Source organism: Gossypium hirsutum, chromosome D11 (assembly GCF_007990345.1).
Source record: "Gossypium hirsutum isolate 1008001.06 chromosome D11, Gossypium_hirsutum_v2.1, whole genome shotgun sequence".
NCBI classification, from domain to species: domain Eukaryota; kingdom Viridiplantae; phylum Streptophyta; class Magnoliopsida; order Malvales; family Malvaceae; genus Gossypium; species Gossypium hirsutum.
Genome location: NC_053447.1, coordinates 68315660 through 68336447, shown reverse-complemented (window position 1 = coordinate 68336447; position 20788 = coordinate 68315660). Strand labels below are relative to the sequence as shown.

Here is a 20788-nt window from a genome sequence, read left to right as displayed (position 1 = left end):
CGTATCCAAATACATGAAAAAAGGTACAAAAATTCAATTATCCTCATTAAATACATATCTGTATCTGATATTTTAGACATCATGATTTTATTGGAAAAATGCTAATGATTCAATTAGATAAGGAATATAACCATTAGCTGTTGTATTCATGAAATGGTAGATGATCTAGTAATCTTCCTGTGGTTCTTCATCATCTTCGGGACCTTCTGCTCCGACTTCTTCATAATCTTTCTCGAGAGCGGAGAGATCTTCGCGTGCTTCAGAGAATTCACCTTCCTCCATTCCTTCACCTATGTACCAATGAACGAAAGCTCTCTTTGCATACATGAGATCAAACTTATGATCAATTCGGGCGAAAACCTCTGCCACCGCTGTGTTATTGCTGATCATACACACCGCACGTCTTACCTCAGCGAGATCACCCCCGGGTACCACCGTTGGTGGCTGATAGTTGATGCCACACTTGAAACCAGTAGGGCACCTAAAACAAAACGGCAAAATCAATACGAATTCATTTGATGGAAATGTAAAATTTTGAAACGCCAACTAACCAGTCTACAAACTGAACCGCCCGCCTAGTTTTAATGTTGCGAACAGCAGCATTTACGTCCTTTGGTACGACATCTCCACGGTACATCAAACAGCACGCCATGTATTTTCCGTGCCTCGGATCACATTTAGCCATCATGCTTCCCGGTTCAAAAACACCACTGGTAATCTGGGCAACTGATAGGTTTTCGTGGTAAGCCTTTGCAACCGAGATCACCGGGGCATACGAGGAGAGCATGAAATGGATACGAGGATATGGCACAAGGTTCGTCTGAAACTCAGTAATGTCAACGTTTATGGCACCATCAAACCTCAACGAAGACGTCAAAGACGAAATGATTTGTGATATTAAGCGGTTCAAGTTCTTGTAAGTCGGCCTTTCAATGTCTAACGATCGCCTGCAGATATCGTATATAGCTTCGTTGTCGAGAAGCACCACAACATCTGTGTGTTCAAGGAGAGAATGAGTTGAGAGAACACTATTGTATGGTTCAACAACTGCTGTAGAAACCTGCACAAATTAGGGTAATTTGTTCTTATAAGTGACAACATAAAATATAGTTCAAGCTAAACCTTTTCAAGCTTTGGGTTATTCATCCAAATCCAAATGTTTGCCCGATGCTTGAGAATATTTGAACAAAAAATATTAGATACGAGAAATGAACTTAAAAAAAAAAAGAAATATTTAAAAAATATATATCCAAACTTCAATTCCATAATATATTATGTCATTTATATCATATGATAATATAATATAAATATTTAAAAATATGATAAGTGGTATATTTTTAAAATTTTAATAAATATATATTACTAAATATTAAATGAAAATTAACAATTTTATAAACAAAATAGTAAAAATTAATATGAGCAAATTTGAATGTGTTTAGATTAATCATTTATGAATGTGGATAGGGTTAAAAAAATTCAAGTTTATATGAGGTTAGAATAGATCTTTGGGTTAAGCTTGGACAAAAATTTATTTGTCCTCGAGCTAATCCATCCCAACTTTAATTTAAATTTAATTAAAACATATAAATATTAATATAAAATAATATATTTTATTATTTTTTAAACAATAATTTGGCCCTTTTGGCTTTAGGAGGATCGAGCTAAGCCAAACTTGAGCGTGGGCTTGAAAATTTTTTAAATCAAGCTTTGACTCGTCTTAATCCATGGACAACTCTAGATCAAATAAGGTATGGGTAAATATGAATGGCGTATAAATAGTGTCGATAACATAGATAAACTTAGTCATAATTGACTCGACTTGACCCATGGACACATCTTATATAATTTCAGCACAGAGAAAAACATCTACTAGGGACGGCAATGGGTAGTGAGGATTTGTATATTTTCATACACCTACTCCGAAATATGACAGATTCAAATAATATTCAAATTCAGATATTCTAATTACTTTTGGCAAATATGGGTATTAACTCTCGTATATTCATTATTTAAATATATTTTACTTTTGTCGCTTTTTTTTTTTTTTACTTTAACAAACGGATTCGGATATAATAAACAAATTTGTATTTGGATATTACCTGAGGAGAAGGATAGATTGTGAAGCCAAGTTTAGGCTTTTTCCCATATTCAACGGACAAGCGCTCCAAAAGCAGCGAGCCTAAACCGGAACCAGTTCCACCGCCCACGGCATTAAACATCAAAAACCCTTGCAATCCAGTGCAGTTATCAGCCAGTTTTCTAACTCGGTCAAGGCAAACTTCCACAATGTCCCTACCAGCTGAACCATACAGTAGAACATTAAATCAACACCCATTTCAACTCATTAATCCAAAAGCTAACAAAATTTGCACAAAATAGGTTCATGGTTTAAAATGTTACCTGTGTAGTGTCCTCTAGCAAAGTTATTAGCAGCATCTTCCTTGCCGGAAATAAGTTGTTGCGGATGGAACAGTTGCCGGTAAGTCCCGGCCCGAACTTCGTCCATGACGGTCGGCTCTAGGTCGATGAATAAAGCTCTCGGCACGTATTTTCCGGATCCAGTCTCGCTAAAGAAGGTGCTGAAGGCATCATGGTTACCACCTGCATTGCCCTCGCTGCATGCAAAACACACAAATGAGTTTTATTCTATGTTTGTAAATTCACTCAGTGGGCAGAGAGTTGTAAGAAGATTGAGATGATCAGAGTGTGGATACCAGAAAAGGATTTGGGAGGAGGAAGTTGAGAGTGCTAGGGGAAGGAGTCAGTTTTTCCAAAGTGGTGACTTACGAGAGGTATAAATATAATCATCCACTTCAATTCAACCCAAATATTCCATTTTCATCAAATTGAAGAAAAAAAAAATTTTGCCCCTTCTATTAGTACCAAAATTTCAAGGCCTAATTATGCCTTCAATCCCTGAACACTTTGAATATTTTGAAATTTAATCCCTCTTCTTTGATTCAAAGAATTTAATCCCTCTACTTGTATAATTTAAACATTAAAGGTTAATTAATAACATCATTAATACAACATATTCAAATTTAAGTGTTATCAATTCAATTTAAATGTTTAAATCATATAAATAAAGAGACCAAATTTTTAAAATTAAAAATAAAAAAAATAAATTTCAAAAATCTGAAAAGTACAAGTCACTTGTACATAATTAAACCAAATCCTAAAGAATCAAAGAAAAAACACACCACCATGAAAGGAAAACCCAGATCCCAAAAACCTTTTAACAGAAAAAGCAAAAAAAAAAAAATCTGAATTCAACACTTAAAACACATAAGAAAATCATGATCATGGTTATTGATCATTGCATGATACATGCAAAACATACATAAAAGAGATGATCATAAATCATGATGATGATGATACATGCACTCACCTAGGCATCATCCCATCAGGCTGAATGCCATGTTCAAGGCAGTAAAGCTCCCAACATGAATTCCCAACCTGAATTCCAGCTTGTCCTATATGAACACTAATCACCTCCCTCATTTTTTTCCCTTCCTTTAATTTCTAAACACAAAATTCAAACAGACCCTTTTCCTCTCTTCCTCAATACCTTTTTTTCCCTTTACAATTTATGAAGGAAAATAGGGTTGAAACATAAAAGAAAGAAAAGAGAAGAAGAAAATGAACAAATGAATGAGCATCAAAGAAAAAAAAATTGAACAACCGCAAAATAATGAAGAGTTAGTTAAGGTCCAGCCAACTGTATGGCAAGCTCATTTTTTTCTCATTTTTCTTTTTATATATATTTTTTTCATGGTTAATAGTAAAATATCGGAGTTATATTCAGTGACGGATATTGGCATTAAATTTAGAAGAGTTTGATTAAAAATTTTCAAAATTTTAGGAGTATAATTAATGTTTTCAGAACTTTTAAGGGCTTAATGATATTTTCTAAAAATTTTGGCTTCATTGAAAAAAAGTTTCAAAAATTTCAAGGGCTTGATAAAAATTTCCAAAAAGTTTAAGGCCTAATTAAAATTTTTAAAAACTTTGAAGGGCTAATGATGAATTTCTAAATGTTTTGGAGGCCAGGCCCCTAACTCTTGTATAAGTATATGCCTCTGGTTATAGTAGTGTAAAATTAAATTAGCTTCGTGAGTATTTTGAAGTCTGAAAAGTAAATGGGATAAAAGTATCATGGAGGTCTTTATACTAGGAGTTAGATTGCATTTTGTCACTTTTATTCAAAAAAAAGGGCAAAATAGTCCATATATGTTAGATGAAAGAGCAAGTTGGTCTTACTGTTAAAAATTTCATCCATTTTTACTATTAAAAACTGGTCTTTATATGTTAGCATGAGGTACACGTGTAGTTGTCTAGTTATTTCGTCACTCACGCTAGTTTTTAACTGTAAAAATGGATGAAAATTTTTATAGAAATGATCAATTTGCTTTTTAATCGAATGTTTATGAACTAATTTGTCTATTATTTCTAGTAAAAGTGGCAAAATGCAATCTAACTCTTAGTATGAAGGCCTCTATGATAATTTTACCCCATTTACTTTTCAGACTTGAAAATTTAAGTCCAATTGTTAACATTATTAAATTATTTTAATAAATTTGTTAGTGTGACATTTTGAAATAAAAAAATACTCACTTAATAGCATGTAATTAAAAAAATGACACTGTAACAAACTTGAATTTAACCAAAAAAATTAACTGTATTAATAGTTATACCTGAATTTTGAAATCTAAAAAGTAAAGGGATTAAATTCCTAGAAATAAACAAAAACTAAATTACAAATTTTTGAAGAGTATAGGGACTTTTTGCATATTTAACCTTTCTATTATGGATAAACATTTTGCCCATAAATTTAGCAACTTTTCTTGACTTAATTTCTATTTCCAATATTATGATATTATGTCACATCATTTTTACTTTAAAAAATTATAATTTTTATAAAAATAGGTGATAACTCAACAAAATATTATATTATTATTTCATCACAAGAATTAAAATTAAAAAAAAAACTTATCGGGTTTAAGAATTAACGTTGCATTATCCCCTTTATTAAAAAAAATTTTAATTATTTAAAACTAAATTAAATTTTTTTAAATATAAAATTAAATATTTTATTTACATATAAATAAATGGTTAATTGCATCCAAATTATAGTGTAAATTTTAAAATTACTCTCCAAATTGATGCAAAATATATGTATCACATCAATCAAGTCATTTTATCTATCTAACTATCAATTCCGACGTGAATCTTATTTATGAAACATATTTATACTTATTTCATATATAATATAGTTTCTTTTAAATTTAAATCACAATGTCTATTTTCTTAACATATAAGATTTAATTTACCCACAAATACGTTCTGTAAATTATAAAATATTATTTTTATCGACGTATTTTTGTTCAATTTTTAAATTTGATTATATGTCTTTAAAATTTATACTCTCCCTTTTCCATTAAATTGGTTACATTTTAAATTTGAAATATATATATTTATAAAATTTAAGTAATTCAAATATTTAAAATAATCTAAGTTAAAATTAGAGAAGTTTGAACTAAAAAAATTATCAACTATCATCTTTTACAAAGTTAGTGATAATAATAAAAATGTAAAACATCCTCGCAGCAACACACCTAGCTAGCTAAGTGGTGCACAACATAATTATCGGTACGATTAACATATGAAAAAAGAAATAGAGTATTATGATTTATGAGCATCCGAAATATGAATGCCTAGTAAGGGTAAGTTAGTGTCACTTGAACATAATTTGTTGATTATGATCATAAAGTGATAATCTCTTTTAATCTTATTGATAAACCTCATGAGTATATATAATATTTATACAGCAATAGTCATGTAGGGATAGAAAAGATATATAATATAATCTTAAAAAATAATATCCCATAATAATATCCTAACAGATCGTCCATTATCACAAGAAGCCCCTAACGAAATCGAGAGCTATAATGGAAGTCCTTACCTCTACTTAAGTTTTAGTCTCTCTAATGATTATGCAAAGTTTAAGTTGAGAGGTGTTCAACTTTACGTTCAAAAAGCGTGACAAAAGTTTTAACTTTTTATCAAAATTTTTAACTTATATCAATATTAAAATTAAAATTACGGGTTTTTATATAAAAAAATATTGAAAAATTAATTAATTATAAAAATAAGTTGAGGAAAATTTATTTACGAAAATGGGTTGTTTGCTATCGTATAAACTGGTGTCACTTGACACACCGACGACACCACCCAACTTTTTGGGCAATTATCAGCTAATCATTACATTTTTTTAAAAAAATTATTGGTATCGACACTGTGCCAGACGACACCAGTATGTATTTTTTAAACGTCATGAATCTACAAACAAAAATCTAAAGAGCTTTCTTTTTTAATCTCCGATATTGACAATAAGATCAACTTGGATATAATGTATGTTTTTCTACTTGTTAATAGGTATTAATTCATCGTATTGATCGTCAAATCATCGCTTAGAGCTCGTTAGTTGGACTTAAAAACTTAACATCCTAGTAAAGGTGTCTATGGGTCGAGTTAGGTCCAACTAAAATCTTAGGCTCGGGCTCAGTTCGGTTCAAATAAAAATGTTAAAACTCGGACTCGGCCCGAATTTTTATATTATTATTTTTAAAAAATACAATACATCAACAATACTAAAAATATTAAAATAAATTAAAAAATTTTATGTACACTTAAATAACACTAAGAAAGGTGCAACTTAATAAGCAAATGCCTCTAAAATAATAATAAAAATAACAATAAAACAAGAGTTATACAATATTCAAATAATAACAACAAAATAGTAGCAACATAATAGTGAAATGAAAACAAAATAGTGAGAAAACAATAAGAAAATAACAACAAAACAGTAAAAAACAATAACAAAAATAATAATTTTTTTGCAAATTCGGGTCGAGCTCAAGCAAAAAAAATCTTACCCAAGGCCCAGCCCGTTCTCTAAACGGGTCTTAATTTTGACATAAGTTAATTTTTTGGGTTTACATTTTTATAAAAATTCCCTCACTTTTCAGGTGAACATTCGGGTGACTCAACCTATGGATAAGTTTACATCCTAGTGACTTAAAAAAAATTATGAATAATTATTTTGTAACTTTTTTTTTTAATTGAATAATAAAAAAAAATACAACTTACTAATAACATGAATATGAATATAAAAAATAATAATATAAATATATAATAAATATTGGGAAACAGCGAAAACAACACGGTGTTATTTTTAAGTTTACCCACGGTCAAGCATTTAGACCCACACGGCGAAGGCACGGCTCCCAACCCCAGCCATCATCAATGTTCATCTCATAAATATATTTTAAATTTTCATTATTAAGAAATTAAAGCTTTTAAAATCACCAGACTTTTGTAATTTGTACACCGTCTCCTCCTTTTCTCCGGAATCTAATATATAATTTAAAAGAAAAAAGAAAAGAAATTGTTTCTTCTTTTCTGGGTTTCAATTCGCCCATTTTCTTCCGGTTCTTCTTGTTTTGAATTTTTCCTTTGTTTTATAAATCGAATTCGAAGATGGGTTCTTGTTCCTTTCTTCTTTTGTTGTTCTATATAACTGTTATCTGTTCAATACGCTGCGTTTTGGGTTCTCCGATTTGCTCCCATGAAGCTGATGTGTTCATTGAAAACCTTCGATTTCAATGCTCTCCTTCGTTATCTCCAATCCCCCCTCTCGAGGTACGTTCTTTTTTCCTCAAAATTTGGTGGGAATTTTTTTTTAGGTTGGTTTTTATGAAAAAAATGGATTCTGAGTTTTTTTTTTCTTTTTTAGATTCTTGGCATATATGAGCTTGTCTTATCATGTTTAAAAAAAGAAGAAGAAATTTTGGGGGGTTTCTTTTTTGCCTGAAATATTGGAGTATGATCATGATTTTTTTAAAAATTTTTAATTGTATCAGGGTAATGGTTTATGGGTTATTTTCTGTTAAATGATAGAGAAAGAACTAGAAATGGAATTATAAAATTTATTAGCCATGATTAAGGGCTTTGATTATTTATTTTCTTGTAGAAGATTTTGAATTTATATAATATTTATGTATTTGAAAAGCTGAGCACCTAGAATTTTAGACTATTATGGCTATGTCAAAGTAATAGATATTCAGCTTAAGTGTTATATACTATGACTTAAGCCTTATTCAATTCGGCTCGACCACGCCACATTGTTAAAGATCGCATCCGTTTCTTAAATCTCTGAACTTGTTTGCTTAAATGGCATATCAGTAGCTCTTTGGCACCGGCATTAGGTTCATTAGGTTGTGGTTAGAAAAGAATCTATATGGCCTGGTTACTTGGAATGTGAACTTTCTTCATAAATGCCAGAAAATGTTGTAACTTAGTATGCTTTTTGATTTTCTATAAGAAACTGTAATCTTTGTACCTTAGGTTAAGGTACCATTTCAATGGGTTTAAGAATCGTAAGAGTCGATAAGTTAGGCTTCTTTCTTCATCAAATTCTGTTTTAGAACATATATGCTACGATGTCCATAGCTCGAAAGTTAAATCATGGCATATCCATCATTTCTGCTTTCAGACATAATAGTAGGAAATAAAGCAAATAATGTTTCTTTCATGGGCACTGTTTGCGATATCTTCATGAAAATGAGTGCCCGTTCAAGCATGTATCTTCCAATTTTCTTAAGTTAAACCTTTGCAACCAGTGTTTAATTGTAGGTCTAATGTATGCATCCATCGCATTATGTTTCTTAACTTGAAATGCTTTGTTGTATGCTCGTGTGTGTTATGACCTTGTAGTTAGCTACATCCCCTGTGCAACTGGAAGTAGTTTGCTTTACTTTCTGTATTTAAAGACAAACATTCTGATAATATTTACATATATGTATATTCATTTTGTTCTCAGGTGGATGGAAACTTCCTGGAGAGAGCATTGACTTCAAAACAGAGAAATGGTTATGTTTCCGTGCTCTTTTATGCTTCTTGGTGCCCATTTTCACGAAGATTGCGTCCGAAATTTGACATTATCGGTTCCATGTTTCCTCAGTTGGAGCATCTGGCAGTTGAAGAGTCTTCAGCTTCACCAAGGTGTGTAGCTACTTATCTTGCTTCCGAATGTACTACAAAGCCTGTGAAGTAGTTTCATATCAATTATATATTTTTGCTGTTGTTTGATCCAATTGGTGTGGGGATATGATCCTCCAAGAACTCTCCAAAAACGTAAGAAAACTTAGAAAATTTGATCATACCCGTATCTAACAGTCCGATACTTCCCTAATAATGTGTCCTTAACTGATGCCAGAACCAGTTCTTCTTTTGTGAAGAATCTCCGTGAAGGTGACATTGCTTCATTTTTATTAGTGCATGATAGGGAATTATCGATCAAATAAACTATTCTTTTGCTGCTCCTCCTAATCTAATTACAAACTTCATAGCTAATATCTTTGACATATGTTGTTTGTATCACAGTATATTTTCAAGATACGGAATTCATAGCTTGCCATCAATTCTAATTGTCAACCAGACATCAAGGGTACAATATCGTGGTCCAAAAGATCTCCCTTCAATAGAACAATTTTACGAGAAAATAACAGGTAATTGCTCTCCTATGCCAACGATATCGAGTAATATAAGTCTGCCCTGGATTGTGCTAGCTACTTGTATCAAAGCCTAGCTAGCAAGTCAAAAGTAATTACATGTTTCTTAACACGAGTTTTCGTTTTTTCAGGATTTGAACCATTTCAATACATTGCTGAGCACGAACTGGTTACATCCAGAGACCACAATAACCATATGAAGCAGTCATGGAACGAGCCATTCTCAATGGAGATAGTGAAAAGGGAGCCCTACTTAGTGTTTTCAGTTTTGTTTCTTTGTATGAAACTACTTCTATCAATATTCCCTATAGTACTGTCACATCTCGAAACATTCTGGGTTTCATATGCTCCGCACTTGAACTTAGAAATATTTGGCGAGACGAATCAGTTGTTTGCACGAGCCCTTCACATGGTCGATGTGAGGAGAGCTTGGACCAAACTAAGGCTATGCAAAACCCGGAATTTTCATCAAGGTGCAGAAAGCGCCCGTGTTTGGGCTTCTTCACTGGCTTCGGTCTCTTTAGGCAAATCTTCTTCGGGTAGATCCTCATCCTCACCTTAGGTTGTTGGAATTTTATCTAACTGAGCTTAAACGTAGAGAAGGGATTCAATGATCAGATAGTGTGTTACGAACCGCTGCGATGCCTTGGGATGACTAGTCACACGCACGCTTGCACACGCACACACACACAAAACCTAATGCTTGTTTGAGTTGTGGGTTTAATTTTTGGGAGGAAACCAACTAGTTAGCATGTAGGTAACATCTGAGAATCAGCTTTTTGTTTTGAAATTGTGTGTATATATATTTGTTATTTGGAGGAACATCTATTACTTTACACATTAGTGGAATGTAAGCTTTTACCCGAAACATCCATTTGTTTCAATAACATTCAATTTAACTCTATGGATCCTTTATATTGGAATCATTTTTCTCTTTCTAGAATAATATATATATTTAAATATCATTCTTTGGATGTAAGAAATTGAACTAGTTTATACAATTTGAAGTAATATGCAAATATATGAAAAGTTGAGTGTGAATAGTCTAAAATTTAGATAAAATTTTGCAGTACAAAACCTTTTTGGTGAACTGACACCAAATAATTTGATTTATCATTTAAAAACATATGGGGCATGGCTCAAGTAATTTCCCTGTGAAAAAATTCGATTAGTATGAGTATTGTTGTTAATGTAGGAGAACGTGGGTTTGAATTCTTTGGAGTGTATTTTCTTCCTATTTATAGGTTGGGAAATAGTTATAGGTACTTTCTAAGCATAGTGAGAAATAAGGTAAATTATATTAGTAGTCATCTAGCTATTAATATTTTTTTTGTCATTCAATTTAATTATTAACAATTTTTTTTTCAATTATTCAATTATAAAAAGTTACAAAAATGGTTACTTAATTATTCTATCTTGTTTTTTTCTTTCACTGGTTAGTTAATGGTGGTAGTTTTTACCATTGGCATAATATTGACTTTAATTCTCAACATTTGTATATTGTGTTAGAATTGAATCAAGTTGGTTGAATTGGTCAAAATTAATAAAATTTAAAAATCACTAATAGAATTTAAAAATCACAACAAAAAAAGTTGACAATTAAATTGATATTATATTTTTTAAAATATTTAATTGTTTATTTAATTATGTTTAAATAAAAAATTAGCGGTCTGATTTAAAAGGGATAATATAATTTTTTGTTTTTAAACTTGACAATTAGGTCCACTTTAGTACTTGTATTTTTTTTATCTACTTTGGTACTTAAATTTGACAACTAAATTTATTTTGGTCCTTGAACTTTAAAAATATAAAAGTTTAATAGTGTAATGTTTTGAGATTGTGTTACAATATCACTTGAAAATTTTTATATATATATTTAGGTGATGACGTGGTACAACCTTAAAGTGTTACATTCCGTATTTTGAATCGATCAGATCATTGATTCTTAATTTAATTGGTTTGACTGATTTAATTGCTAGATCAACAATGATTAAAATTTTATAAAATTAAAAGAAATATAAAAAATAATTTTAATTGGTTTATATAATTAATAAATTAATCAATTTTTTTGGACTTAATTAATTATGAATAAAAAAGATTATGTTAAATCACTCAAAATCTAATTTTATATTTAAAGTATAAGTTTCCAAACAAAAAGTAAAATTATGAATAAAGCGATTGAGTATGTGACTCCGTTGCTAAAATTTTATAATATTATTAGTTAGGATTTAAATATTTTATTTTAATTAAAATGTTGGCATGAATTTTTTTAAAAATTATTAACACCATTATAATTCTATGTTAAATTCAAATTCATTACAATGTCATTTTTTGTCATATGACTATCAAATGAGTAAGTTTTTAAAAAATTTCAATATGTCATGCTAACGAATTTAATAGAAAAATATTAACGGTAATAAAATTGGACTTAAATTTTTAAATTTGAAAATAGAATGATTAAATTATTAAAAATAAAAGTATAAAAATTAAATTCCAAATATACAAAGGGTATAAGGATATATGGCATATTAATTAAGTAAACAACACCATTAGTCGCTAAACTATGGGTAACTTTTCAATTGGTCAATTAACTAAAAAAATTATAATTTTATTATTGAACTATTCAAAATTTTTTATTTAAGTCGCTGAAGACAACCGGTATGCTAGATCAATACTCATCGATGAGTAAAAGAACGTAACTTAAATTCAAGTCAATCTAACAATCAATGTCGAAAATTAGAGAAAAAAATTTGTTTCTATTTTTGTTTGCAAATTCATTACGTCCAATGTTGTTTCATGAAAAAAAAAACCTAAACAGTAGAAGAGAAGGGAAAAAAAACTTTTGATTGAACAAAGAAAGTCGTATAGTATTAATTTTAATAACCTAATGGCTTAAATAAAAACTTGAGAATAGTTCAATAACCAAATTCTAATTTTTTTATTAGCAACTAAAAGTGTAATTAACCAATTTAATTCTATAATTTAGAGTAGGATTAGAATTGGGTATTTCTATTTTTAAAAAGTTATTTAGATTTTGAAATATAAAAATTAGATTTCAATTTTTTTTATTTTATCCCTAAAATTTAAAATTTAAAATTATAAAATTAATTTTAAATAGATAATTATTTATTAAATTATTAAATCAAAACAAAGATGATGAAAATTTAAATCCTACCATCTTGGCGGTGGCCTCACTCTGTCATCACTAAAAATTTCCACAGGAAAAGAAACTCCTATGTAAAATCCTCCCATTAGATTTTATCCATCAATCCTCCCATTTGATCACAGATTTTTCTTTTTGCTGTTTATTTTTCCATTTCGCAGGATGATTCACTTTGAAATCGATGCTGATAATGACTGGGTTTTCCTCCCTGATAAAGGATTACCGGAAACCAAACAAGATTCCGAAACAAATAACCATGGAGGAAGACGAACAAATCCTGCTACAAAACCCCTTTTTCTCGCAGATTATTTCGACCCAAAACAATCAGCAAACGAAAACATCATCGCATCAGTTGAAGCTGCTGCTGCTGATGACGACGACAAAGGAGTGAAAACACAAGAATTTTCAGCATGCCATGAACCTGTCGATTCCCCGAAGTCCAATTCTAGGGACGTTGTTACCCAAATTGATTTAATGGGTACGTCTAATTTTGATGAAAAAATTAGGATTTTGGAGGAAAACGAGAACAAAGGAGAAGAAGATATGATCTGGGGGGAAACCAAGAACAAAGAAGAAGGGAATTCTGATTGTTTTAGTTTCTGGAAACGAAATTTAAATGTTGTTGGAGGGATTTGTTCATTTGGTTTTGCTGCTGTGGCTACGTTTTTCATACTTACATTGGGAAGTCAACAAGGAAAGAGACAGCAAGGAGATGATCAAAAGAAGTTTTTGCAGTATGATGAGCAGGTATGAGAAAATTTTAGTAATTATGGTTTTGCAGTAACATTTTATGGATTTTTAGTTTGTTTTATTGTTTTTCTTTTAATAAAGTTTATTTATGAAGTAGGTAAATAACTAGAGGGGAGTAAAGTAGTAATGATTTTTGTTTAGATTCTTGGAAAATTTTTAGTTTTGATTATTGTGATAAATCTTGAAACCATTTTGGGTTGGATTTTGATATTTTGTCATAGTTGTGTTAGTGTTTTATTTTGACTTCTGATTAGTCTACGGAACGCAAATGGTTCCGATAAAAAAAAAAGTTTAAATGGCAGATTTTTTGACAAAGAAACAAAAAAAATATTTTCACTAATTTATATATAAATTTAGTTTGAAAATTAAAAGATATTAATGTTGATATATTTTATATTCAAAATTTTAGATTAATAGTTAAATCAATTTGATTGATTTAATTAAAAATAATTCAAATTTATAATAAAGAAAAAGAAAAATCAGTTAACAAAATTAATTGTTTTATATCAGTTTGCGAATCTATATTTCTATAAATTTTCAATTTAATCAATCCAATTTTAAAATTCATAATTAATTTTTTTTAAATTAATTTGGACACAAGATGGGTATTAAATATCTATAAATGCTTTTGGCTTTCCTAGAAAAAAAAGTATGAAAATTAAATTCCAAATATACAAAGAGTATAAAGATTCATATCATATTAATTGGGTAAACAATACCATTAGTCACTAAACTATGGGTAATTTTTCATTTTGGTCAATTAACTAAAAGAAATTACTATTTGGTCACTAATCTATTCAAAAATTTTCATTTAAGTTGTTGAAGACGATTGGTACGGTAGATCAATACTCGTCACGAGTAGAAGAACATAACTTAGATTCAAGTCAATCTGACAATCGGTCTCAAAGATAAGAGAAAAAAATTGTTTGAATTTTTTTTTGCAAATTCGTTAGGTCCAAAATTGTTCCATAAAAAAAACTTGAATGGTAGAAGATAAAAGGACTTTGATTAAACAGAGAAAGCCATATAATATCAATTTTAACAGCCTAATGACTTAAATAAAAATTTGAAAATAGTTCAGTAATCAAATCCAAATTTCTTTTTATTAGTAACTAATAGGGTAGTTTACCTAATTTAATTCTATAATTTAGATGGGTATTTTTATTTTTAAAAAATTATTTAGATTTCGAAATATAAAAATTAGACTTCAGTTGTTTTTTTTATTTTATCTCTAAAATTTTAAATTTAAAAATATATAATTAACTTTTAAATAGATAATTATCCTTAATAGTTAATCATTTATTAAATTATTAAATAGAAATGAAAATTTAAATCCTACCATCTTGGCGGTGGCGTTTCACTCTGTCATCCCTAAAAATTTCCACAGAAAATAAACTATGTAAAATCCCCCCATTAGATTTTATCCATGAATCAAAAACCAAATTCTCCCATTTGGTCACAGATTTTTCTTTTTGCAGTTTAATTTTCCATTTCCCAGAATGATTCACCTTGAAATTGATGCTGATAATGACTCGATTTTCCTACCTGATAATGGATTACCGAAAACCAAACAAGATTCCAAAACAAATATCCATGGAGGAAGGCCAACAAATCCTGCTACAAAACCCCTTTTTCTCTTAGATTATTTCGACATAAAACAATCAGCAGAGGAAAAAATCAAAGAACCTGTTATCGGATCAGTTGAAGCTGCTGCTGATGATAACAATGGAGTGAAAACACAAGAATTTTCAGCATGTCATGAACTTGTCGATTCCCCGAAGTACAGTTCCAGGGACGTTACCCAAATTGATTCAATGGATAAGTTTAATTTCGATGAAAAACTCAGGGCTTTGGAGGGAAACGAGAACAAAGAAGAAGATGATATGATTTTGGGGGAAAACAAGAACAAAGAAGAAGAGAATTCTAAGTTGAAATGTGTTTGATTAAAATGTTTCTTTTAACCAGTAGTTGAAAGTTTATCCTCATCTTGGATATCCCAAGATGGAGAGTTTTTCCATTTTATTTTTAAAAAATAATTTTATATATATTTTTAAATTATTTTTATTAATTTATACTTAAATATTTATTTGAATCACATAATTATAGTTTTTAATCTTAAGAATCGAAAAATTAATGGAATTGAATATATTTTAGTAAAAATCAAACTTAGGTCAATTTGACATATTCAGAGTTGATAATTTTTTTAACGGGTTGGTATTATTTTTGGATCAAATTGAAATTTTATCTTTCGATTTTAGCAAAAGCTCGTACACTTAAAGATATTTAGTTCGCAAAATAAGTACATCTTATCAGATCAGATCATGTGCAATATGCGTCACCTGTATTAATAGGTTCTAAATTTGAACCTTTACCACTTATATAATCAAGTGATAATATATTTATGTCATAAAGTCTAATTCGAATCGAATAATTACGATACTTTTATCTAATAGAACCAAATGTATTTAAATAAAAATCAAATCAAATTTAATAAAATCGAACCAATATCTAAAGTTGAGTAGGATCTCACCTGTTTGAATTAGTTTCAATGAAATGGACATGTTTCAATATATGTTCCCATATCTTTGCCACATAAACCGTTCCTCTATTGAATTTCACTACAATTATTATCAACCATCCAAATCCCTAACATTGTTTATCAATCCAATTTCTCACTCAAAAATCCCCCATTTTTTTTCACCATTCACTCACTATTTTTCTCTCAGAATTAAAAAAGAAAGCTGTCAGATCCACCATAATTAACTTACATGATGAACCATTTCAATCTTAGTAAAACGTTCTATCCATTGATGTTGTTGTTGTTTTTTCTTTTGTCAAACATCCCGTTGTCAATTTCCGAAATAAAGAACACTTGGATTTTGGATGATTATCGATCAATGATCTTATTCGAAAATTTTGGGTTCGGTAAACACGGCCATATATCAATTTGGGTGACCAATGTTTCGTGGATGTCGAGAGTTGAGAATGTGAAATTCAACCCTTCTTCAATGGGTTTTTTCATCGCGGATGTACCTTCGTTCCGAAGGATCTGGAACGAATCCTTGCACGATAAAACCTATTGTGTTTTATCGAGAAAGCATGCGGAGATCATATTAAGGTTTGATCACATCGGACCGGACTCGACTTATCGTGGTTCGACCGATATTGATGAGCCGAACGAGTATAATTTGGTGTTCGGGAACTGTCAACCGGAGCTCAAAGTGTCAATGCATGTACATACAGAGATGTATAATATTAAAGAAGGCGAAAAGGATTTCTTGTCTGTCGGGAAAGCGCCATTGCCGAAGCTTTATTTTTTGTTGTTTCTAATATACGCTGCGTTTGTCATTGCGTGGGTCATTGCTTGTAAGAATCAAAGGCCTAGGGTTGAAAAGATACATTTGATAATGGGTGCATTGCTCGTTTGCAAGTGCCTAAAAATGATATGTGCCTCCGAAGATGCAATTTATGTACAAAAAACCGGCACTCCTCATGGTTGGGATGTCGCGTTTTACGCGTTCGGGTTTTTCAAAGGCATCATGTTGTTCACCGTCATTATACTAATCGGTACGGGTTGGTCCATACTGAAACCCTACCTCCAAGAACGCGAAAAACAGGTCTTGAAAGTAGTGATCCCATTACAAGTCCTCGAAAACATCGTTTACGTCATAATAAACGAAACCGGCCCCGCGACAAGAGATTGGTTAACATGGAACCAATTGTTCTTACTAATCGACATCGCGTGTTGTTGCGTCGTGTTTTTCCCAATCATCTGGTCGATCCGAAGCCTAAAAGAGGCATCAAAGAGGGACGAGAAAGCGGCAAAAAACCTAGAGAAACTAACCCTCTTCAAGCAATTCTACATAGTGGTGATAGTTTACTTGTACTTCACACGAATCGTGGTGTCCGCCATCGGGGCTTTCTTGAACTACCGGTTCGTGTGGTTGGTTCCGGTGCTGGAAGAAGGCGCGAGCTTGGTTTTTTACGGATTTATTTTCTATAATTTCCAGCCAACGGAAACGAATCCGTATTTGGTGATTGATGACGAGGAAGAAGAAAATGCAGCTGCTCAAATGGAAGAAAATGATGATGATGATCCATTTGAATTATAGTGTGTTTTATTTTGAGATTAATTGTAATAATCTTGATTTAAAAGTAATTAGGTTTTAGTTTTGTACGTTGGAAAGAAAAAGCTTCAACATCAAATTTCAGGGTTTTGTTTGTAATCTAATATGTATAGAGAATTTGGAATTTTATGAATACGAAATTCGTTGGTATAATGATTTTTGAAGGATAGAGTACTTATTAAATCTTATCATTTATTCTCATTTTCCAATCTATTTGTTTGCCTTTGATTACATTTCAGTCACTTATATTTGAAATGTTAGTTACGTTATTGTTTTGTTACGAAATAGTCACTTTGCAGTTAAGCTCTATTACCTCTTGAACGGCAATCCTACATGGCAGTCCAAATCGAGTTGGTATCACAAATAAACTCAACACTAACACATGATTGATGGCAACATTATAATAAAAATTTGTTGTGCATTTAGTATTGTTAATCTAACGTTTTTATGTGTTTAAATTTTGTTTATTCACAATTGATCTAATTTTTTTTATTTTTTAATATCATGCATATTTCATGTGTTATTATGATTAATTAGTTTCAAACCATATTTTTCATTATTTATTGTATGTTATTTTTAAACACATATCTGTATTTTAAATCTGTGATTTCTACGCATATATGTGTGTGATAAGATTAGAGGTGCTCATGGGCCGGTTTGGGCCTAAGCATGATATTAATATACTTTATCTTGCCCAAGCCTGGCCTGGTCTGAAATATGGGTTTAAAATTTTGTCCAAACCTGCTCATATTTGAAAAAGAATAATCGAAACTCATTTTAGGCCCGCTCATAAAAAATTATATTATATTGTTTTAATATTTAATAATTTTATGCATTTTTTATTTATTGAATTTTTTTATATAGTGATCTTAACATTATTTTAAAGTTTATTATTAGAGTAGTATTTTATATTTAGTATAAGTTTATGTTGTTAATGTGTTATAAATTATATAATATATAAATATAATATAATATAATATAATATAATATATTATAAACTTAAAAATAGGTTGGATTGAACTCGGACCTTAAAAGGTTCGAGCCCCAGCTCATCTCATATTTTAAACAGGTGTAAATTTTTTTGTCTAAACTCATTTTTTAAACCTAATATTTTCATTTGAATCCTCCCAAATTTCGAGTTTGGAGGATTAACCCGATAGAGAATAGGATTTCCAATAACATAAATTTTATTATAAAACTTCCAAATCAAAACAAACAAGAAGGAAAAAGTAAATAAAACTTTGAATTTTTTTTGCTTATCGGCTACAATTATCAACGGAGCTTAAATTACAAACTTTATTGCTACCACCTTCATGTTTGTTCCTATATGTCTTCCTACTTTCACCATCATCACCACCACCACATGTAATCGCTATTTCACATCCCAAACATGAAAACAACTTCGTTCCCTCTTTCTTCTTCCTCTCTTTGCTCGTTATTCTTTTACTGTACCGCGGCGCCACTATGGATCCCGCTGGAGATTCCACCGACAACCTTCTCTCCATCTCTTTTTCCCTCTCTTTCTTCGTCCATTCCGTTATTTGTGTCGCTTCTTTTGATTGTGTTTGTTGTGGAACTTGCGGTTTATACAACCCTTTCGCAATCGCCGCCGCCACCACCGAAGCTGAAGGACCCACGTCGGAGTTACAAAGGGAACTGCCATTCACTATGCTACCGCTGTTTCCTTTAACGACGGAGCCATTAACAATCGAGCCGCTGTTATAATCTTCTGTTGTTGTCAACTTGTGGGAAACTTCCATGTTGAGTATCCCTTGGGACCGTCCGGATGGTCGGCTGATTGGAAGCGCGAGTGTTCTGGTAACCGCCGACGGGGAATCGAAAATGTCGTTTAAGGGTACGTTAACGTAACCGATGGTAGCATCCTTGTCCCATGCAGCAGCGTAAACCTCGACGGAAATAACGGCGTCATCCTTGTCGACTTTGAACATGAATTTTTCGTTCCATATCGGGTCGGTTCCACCGCTTTGGTCTACTTTGGTGGTGCACTTGTTTTCTTGTTGGACCCAAACGACGGCGTAAGTCTTCATGTTATTGGAAGCAGAGAATAAGTCTTGGGCGGAGATGAGGTTGATCTCGAGAAGCCTGGAAGGTGTCGGAGGCGACGGAGCCATCTCTTGTCGGCGGCGGCGGAGAGATGGAGATGTTGAGTAAGGAACCTCTAAGCCGCGAGAGAGCTAACGAGGACGACAATTCTGTGGAGAAACGTTGTGGGGGTAAAGTCTTTGGGAAGCAATTGCGGAAGGAACATTAATGGCGGTTGATTTATATGGAGAAATTGTAGAATAATTGGTTAAAATTCAATGGTTTTTCACCATTTTCGTATGTTTTTTCTCCAACAGGTTTGGTTAATTTGTTAGAAAATACAAGTAAATTAGTACGATGCAAGTCGTTCATAGTTAATTTGTTAAAATTCAAGGTTTTTTCAATTAATTATTTTTTAAATTTATTTTTTAAAAAAATATATATGAGTATTAATCAGGTATATTTCAACTATGTTGTTCCGACTTTTTCATTTTTATTAATATTCGATCCATTTAAAGAAAAAAAATTAAAATATGACTATCGAAAATTTTATTCGACCTATGCAATTTTAGGGTTCATCTTTTGTTATGCTTGCATACACAAATATATTTTATTTGGCCAGGCTTTTAAACCAAGATAGTCGATACCTGAGGACGTGATGCTTTTTTCTTGATATTGATAAGTTGTTATATATGATTTTGGGTTTATCAATGTTTTTAGATATTTTTTATATATATAGTTTTATTTTTAATTTTTTGATAATTTTATATACATTTAAATATTTATTTATATTTATAATTTTTTAAAATTTTTAATAAATTATATATTGTTTTGATAAAAAATAAGTTATATATTATATAAACATGCAATCATTCATATAAATATAAATTTAAATGTAAATATAAGTTTTAAAGTTATTAACTAGTTTAATAATCATTCATATAAATAACTAGTTTTAAAGTTGAAACAGACCCGTATAATCAAAACGCATCAAAATTTTAATTAAAAAAGTGTATAAATTATTTAATACCGATTTAAGACCGGAACAATATATACCGATCTATACAATTTGCACTAACTACCATGCTTCAAACCCTATTTCTTGAACCATATTAACTCATCAGTTTACATAG

General features: G+C 30.7%; 4 protein-coding genes across 4 annotated transcripts; 2 read left to right on the top strand and 2 right to left on the bottom strand.

Annotated features, from left to right (window-relative positions):
* Window positions 1–10: 10 nt before the first annotated feature.
* LOC121223482 (tubulin alpha-5 chain) lies at window positions 11–3652 on the bottom strand. Its single transcript, XM_041105007.1, has 5 exons — window positions 3389–3652; window positions 2401–2615; window positions 2100–2299; window positions 552–1060; window positions 11–481 (listed from the first exon to the last, which is right to left on the bottom strand). The coding sequence occupies exons 1-5, from the start codon at window positions 3499–3501 to the stop codon at window positions 166–168; spliced, it is 1353 nt and encodes a 450-aa protein (XP_040960941.1). The 5' UTR covers window positions 3502–3652; the 3' UTR covers window positions 11–165.
* Window positions 3653–7213: 3561 nt separating this feature from the next.
* LOC121223480 (5'-adenylylsulfate reductase-like 5) lies at window positions 7214–10498 on the top strand. The gene is made up of 4 exons (XM_041105004.1): window positions 7214–7701; window positions 8882–9063; window positions 9445–9569; window positions 9704–10498. The coding sequence occupies exons 1-4, from the start codon at window positions 7540–7542 to the stop codon at window positions 10132–10134; spliced, it is 900 nt and encodes a 299-aa protein (XP_040960938.1). The 5' UTR covers window positions 7214–7539; the 3' UTR covers window positions 10135–10498.
* Window positions 10499–16226: 5728 nt separating this feature from the next.
* Window positions 16227–17759, top strand: LOC121223479 (protein CANDIDATE G-PROTEIN COUPLED RECEPTOR 7). The gene has a single exon (XM_041105003.1). The coding sequence runs from the start codon at window positions 16254–16256 to the stop codon at window positions 17595–17597; it is 1344 nt and encodes a 447-aa protein (XP_040960937.1). The 5' UTR covers window positions 16227–16253; the 3' UTR covers window positions 17598–17759.
* A 1026-nt stretch (window positions 17760–18785) lies between these two features.
* Window positions 18786–19906, bottom strand: LOC107904284 (uncharacterized). The gene has a single exon (XM_016830609.2). The coding sequence runs from the start codon at window positions 19742–19744 to the stop codon at window positions 18869–18871; it is 876 nt and encodes a 291-aa protein (XP_016686098.2). The 5' UTR covers window positions 19745–19906; the 3' UTR covers window positions 18786–18868.
* Window positions 19907–20788: the final 882 nt, after the last annotated feature.